The sequence below is a fragment of the Saccoglossus kowalevskii genome, chromosome 9 (assembly GCF_978046115.1).
Source record: "Saccoglossus kowalevskii chromosome 9, keSacKowa6.1, whole genome shotgun sequence".
Taxonomy (NCBI): Eukaryota; Metazoa; Hemichordata; class Enteropneusta; family Harrimaniidae; genus Saccoglossus; species Saccoglossus kowalevskii.
The window spans coordinates 27,614,749-27,620,753 of NC_140649.1; the positions used below are offsets into that span (position 1 = coordinate 27,614,749).

Genomic DNA, 6,005 nt, shown 5'->3' on the forward strand with positions numbered 1-6,005 from the left:
TGCCAACAAGATCACATTATGATTGGCTCATGTGAACTGCTCTGCGATCTCCTGTTTTCAGCAGTGCATTCCAGAATACCAGCGTTCCTCTGCAAGCAAGACTCTTGTATTTTCTCGTTGTTGTGTTGCAGAAGCTGTTGACTGTCGTCCATTATTACATCCTAGAAAAATGCAAGATTAATGAACCCTGGCAAATCCCTCTGCATACCGGCAGTAGTATGACACTGTCCCCAAGTAAATTCTTACATCTGTCAAGATTTTTGACGCTTGCCACTCCTTCATGGTTCTCACTTTGTCAGGATCCGTCGCTACGCCATTGTTTGGCACTATAAAACATTACACTGGTTCTGCACTGGTCACATTTCTTTGGCTTGAGTCTTAACCCGGCTATCAGCAATCTGTCCAATATTTTTTTTTGCAAACGCTCTAACTACATCTCGGCCATACATAATAATATCGTCTGAGGTCTAGGAATTACAACTTGGTTCAATAATACAGGCTTATATATAGTTATGTATGGTAGGCAGGGGTCTAATTTTCTGGAGGGTAACTGTATCTGGACCTTCTATATCTGGTTTCTTTTCCCTTGTCTGCGTAACCTATCCCCTCATTCTCTGCACCATTTTTACTGTTTGTTGGGGTTGCCTTGGCCTGTCTGCATTTCCGACCCAGCCCTGGTCCCTGGGTTTAGTTTTGATGCATTTCCAGCATATCTGCTTGGTGGGGTAGTGCAGTTTCTCTTATTATCATATACCTCGTATTGCCCGGCCTCGTAACGCTATGGGGATCCCGTTGCGCGAGCCGTGCAATAATTTTCCATATCACGCCCAGGCCCTGTTTACCATATTTGGTAAACGCGTCTATTTCCTGGAAACTACTTTCTGTTTACAAACATGGCGCGTAATTTGGAGTTTGCGCTTCAACAACAGCTGACGATATTATTCAGTAAATGGAAAATATACCGAAATACCAGTTGAATTCATTATTACCCTGACGAAAACCGGCATTCCATCACAACCAATCATAAAGATAACTAGTCTCAAAAACATGTCAGGTTTTTACAGTACTACGAAGCTTGCTGGCATCAGTGTCGCTAGATACACCGATTGACAACGATGCCAGCTGACTGTGACGATACTGTCTCCACGGAAGATCATCGGCGCATTTCAGATATTCTTAGTTGAGCTACGCCAGAATCTTGAACTGTAAACCAAACTGCTTCTTGTCAAGCAATTGTTTCTCGTTCACCGATTACAGTTTTTAACAACTGTGAAATCAACGTGTCTCTACCAGCGGCCACAACATCAGCTCCAAGAAAACGCCCGTTTTCGGACTGTCAGTAAATGACAAACTTAGCTGGACTGTAGTATTTATTCTTAGGAAAGAAAGTTTATATCGAGTTCGTATTTCCTACCGTTGAAATATTGTTATAAATTTACGTTCATTTTCTGTTTCATTAAAACGTGATTTTTGGATATATTTGGTGACATTCGTTTCTCTATTGTGTGGGAGTTGTTGACGCGTTTGCGTCGCTTAAAATCCCCGTATAAAACCGCGCCAGTAAATTAAATCGAATAGATTTTCTTTTGAGCCAGACGAGCGAAAAATAACATAACTAAAGACTTTTTTTTCATATAAGGTATACGATAAAACTTTTTTGGACTGGTTATGGCTTTTGCTGCCCTCGATCGTACGGCTTACGCAGCTTCGCGGGCTCGGGCGCTTCCGCTGCACGACCTCGAGCCGCAAAAGCCTATCCAGTCCATAAAAAATAATAAGCCCCCGTCCACCCCACCTGTAACACCCAATTCCTATCAGGCTCCAACTTTTATTCCTTCATTCAGCTTCGTCACCTCTGAGTCACACTCAGCATTTAGCTGTCACAAATATTATTATCTTTAAGTGTACATAAACATGGTTTTTGATTTAATGATTGTCTTCTGCACCTGAGTGGATGCCAATGCATAGGCAAGAAAGCCTGAAAAAAAAAACATCCACAATACCAAAATGAGACATATTATATAAATATATCAGTTTGAATAAGGAAACAGGTAGCCAACCTTGACTGTGGTACCTCAAGAAGTGAGATAGAGAACGACTGCAAAGCCGACACATAGAGTTACAATTTGACAAATGTACTTCACACGATATATCACTGGAAGTACATGCAACCTAATCAAAACGTTTCTGATGTGTTCACAACTTCTCATTCTCAAAATAAGTATTGCAGCTGTATTCGGCACTCTCTGCAATTTATTAAACTATATTTGTGTTACGCCATATAGCAGGCTATTACAATAATCGAGCTGTGTCTTGCTCGTTTTCAATGAAAACATTCTGAATAATGACAATTTATTATGGCTATTTTTTATAATTTATTTTGTGATAAAGAAATATTGAACAGTGCCCAAAACAGCATGTGTGTGATAGGTCCACTCTAGGGTAATCCGTGGACAAGCTCAGGCCACGTGTGTTTCATTGGACACAATGCTAAAACTAAAACTTACATTATTGAATACCGCCCTCAATAACATATCTGGGTAATCAGCGGCAGCGCCCTTAGCGGCCGATTGTGTCGATTGAAAGGTCGAGCAGCACTTTTGCGGTTGATATGTCAGTCTATAGAGATAGACTGCTAACTGTCACGTGATGCAAACATTGTGATTGAAATATTAATATATCTATTTTTGTTCTCAGTTTGCACTTTATTACCATCTATATATTTTTATCGATTACTGAAATAATTGTTGACTTTCTTGGGGACAAATTATCTAATTAGCTGAGTAAAATAAATATATAATGTTTTAGTATTTTTTAAGTAGATTTTATAATTAATAGTTAATTAGTATTGACCTCAACATACACATGCTTCATAAGTGACAATGTGCGATTCAAATTGTGACTCATGTAAGGATGTATGACTTTCCCTATTTTCTCAGTGGAGGTAGACAATCCAACTAGTTTAACTAAAAACGCACAAAACGAAAGGAAAGCAGTAACAGGAAGTAATTAGTATAGATGACATTGTTAAGGGTCAACACTTTGCAACACAGTTACCGTCAGTTGTACATACATTCTATTTAAGATACACGCAAACACATGCAAATACACAGGCGCACAACTACACAAATGAGTCTTTTTTGTCAGCTTTATTACTCAAACTAAATTATTCACTAATATTCACCTGTAGAATATTCGTGTCGAAGCTTGTCCAATGGCGATGTCGTGATTTCTGTTGATGTAAAATAAAAACAATCAGTTCCATTGAAATAGTCTAAATATTATATAACCACAGCCATAACATGTGAACTGTAACCCAAAATTACACAATCACACAGTGTTTTGCACGTGTTAGCATACTTAACTTTGCACGTGGTAGCATACTTAACTAGATATTTTAGAAAGATTGGTTGCAGCTATTTAGAAATTATTTTAAGACAGTATGTTTCTGTAAAGTACTTAATTTTCACTTGGAATTTATTTTCGCTATTTTCACTGGTTAGATGAATCAATGACAATAAAATCATTTATACCATTTATATAAAAATATATATTTTCTTACAGTTTACTTTCAGCGCAAAATCAGTGAAAATAAACTTAATACAAAGCACGCAAAATGCTTTTTCAGTGAAAATGAATTCTAGCTAAAATAAAGCGTTTTACAGTACTTGACGCAATCGAACAAAATATATTAATTAAAATGCATTCTCAACTTCTGAATTTATATTGTAACTTTACCCTTTATTTGAGTGAATGTTTCGTTTTATTGACAAACAATATAAAATGCATTTGCAAAACAGTTGTATTTTTAGTGGGGCCCAACATTTGCTTTCAAAACCTCATTAGCGAATTTGTTTCAATGATAAAAAGCATATAGCATGAATTGTTTTGGTGTTTTGGAAACCATCATTTTTCACTATGGATATGCACGTCGTATGCATATGACAATTGTATGCGTGTATGTATGTCATTATGCAATGTCTATGTATACACTTTGAAGTGAATTGTGCAATACATGTACAAGATACGTCGTATATGTATAAAATAGAATGTGTAGGGTAAAACTAACCTTACTCACGACAGTCGAATTTACAAATAAAAATGGCATACATTAACTACCTATGATGTTTAATCAAGTTTGAAGTATATCGGCAACACATGCTCGAGATTTGGCCCCGGATATATCTGATTTCGTTGTATTTTTACACAAAGATGGCAGCGAGACGGTCACCTGTTCCCTAATCGTACAATAACCGAACGTGCATATATAGTATCTTTTTTGTGAGGTTTGAAGACAATTTATCAGGGGAGGAATGGAGAGAGAACTAGAAAAAGTCATACAAAAGGGCTAAGGAATAATCGCGGAACATTGTACATATCAGTCACATTGTATTTAAAATATTCATTAATAAAAATCCCCTTTCTTTCTTAATGTGAACACTTACATTCAATATATACTTCAGGTATACAACAAACACGGCCGTTTCTGCAACCGGTACCGGTAACCTCATTTTCATCTCTATTGCATTTTTTGGCACGGCATGTACCACCCAAATCAGCTACACAGTCGTCACCAGCTGTGCCAGGCAAAATATGAAAAAAACAATATTTAGTTGAAATTTGAATTTACCGATTCGCGAAATCGCCTCACGTGCATTTGTCTGAGGTATTTAGTATGTGTGAGGTTTGAAAAAAATTGGTCAAAGCAGGTCTGAGATACAGCTCCAGACAAACGTACAGTCGGGCGCTTGCACAGAGAACTAAAAAAAGTAGCTGTGTCTCACCAAAATAGGAAAAAAAAAACGTTGGAATATGCATTTTCGTTGCATATTGTTGCTAAGTTGATGTTCACATCAATCACAATCTAAGTAAAATGCGTTTGTTATTGGAAAGCAACTCGTCGTTGTTGTAAAACTTACCTGGCGGTGTACAACACACGTCATCTCCTGAACAGCTTCTTTTACACCATTGTTTTTGAGTCTGATTCGACTGGCATGAAGCACGGCATTCACCATTACACACAGTCGCACAGTCACGTGCTGATGCAGGGGGGGGGCATGGAAACAAATATATGAGCAATGATAATTTATCACTAAATAGTACCAACATTTATATGAAAATTCAAGCAGAAATAAAATATTCACTGTATCGTCAGATAAGATTCAATACTTGGACTACATGCGTAAACTGCCTACACTTCACTCGCATTACCTACTGACTTGTCAAAATTCACTTTCTACGGTCCACGTTTGCTCGCTGAGATAGGTTCTCCAGTTTACAGTAAGTGTAGTTTACATGTTTAACTTTTTTCTTAGCTGCTCTTATAGATACATATGATTAATTTGAAAGAACTAATTAGCAACGTGCTGGCTTCATATTGTTAGTAATATTGTCATTACCATTAATCAGCCACTCCCATCAACATAGTAAACAATATTATTCATCAAGTCTAAATTTGAGAATTAAGTATATATATATATATATATCAAGCAGGAGATTTCTCATATTTATTGTAAAGCAATGAAATTCTGTCAGTAGTGCTATATTCAGACTGAATACTCACTATTTAGCTTATTTTAAATTTTCATGAAAACACAATTGAAAATTAATACTCCTTGTCGCTCAATCAGAAGACATTGGAAAATAAATAATAGTGTGGTGTGAATGTGAAATTGATGTGTGAAATATATTACTTACAAGCACCATCAGCAATCACCTGAAACGTAAATAGAAAGTGTTTACTCTATAAATTAAATAACTCATCCACGTTGTCTACATGTAGCAAACATTTCATTAAATGAAGTCACTCAAATAACTGTCATGGTGATAATTTTGTAAATCAATATATGGAGGTTACTTACAAACATCAGTGCTATCAGCATGAAAACTAAACTGAAATGCATCTTGATAAATTTGTACAATAATGAGCACGTGTAGTCAGTTTGCCGGGTCTTAGGTAAGTAACTTAACTTACTAAGAAGACGTATTTATATGTTCAAATCATC

At 36.5% G+C, this 6,005-nt stretch overlaps 1 protein-coding gene across 1 annotated transcript; it reads right to left on the reverse strand.

The window, feature by feature from the left end:
* Window positions 1–3,134: 3,134 nt before the first annotated feature.
* LOC146739124 (uncharacterized) lies at window positions 3,135–6,005 on the reverse strand. The gene is made up of 5 exons (XM_085503803.1): window positions 5,862–6,005; window positions 5,698–5,716; window positions 4,920–5,039; window positions 4,446–4,577; window positions 3,135–3,232 (listed from the first exon to the last, which is right to left on the reverse strand). Coding segments are annotated over exons 1-5 (315 nt in total). The 5' UTR covers window positions 5,904–6,005; the 3' UTR covers window positions 3,135–3,230.

Bases quoted from the DNA above. Each gene is read 5' to 3' on its own strand.
- LOC146739124 (XM_085503803.1), bottom strand. From the start codon at position 5,903: ATGCATTTCAGTTTAGTTTTCATGCTGATAGCACTGATGTTT. The intron at 4,578-4,919 runs GTAAGTTTTACA...TGCCTGGCACAG, and splicing joins CGTGTGTTGTACACCGCCAG to CTGGTGACGACTGTGTAGCT.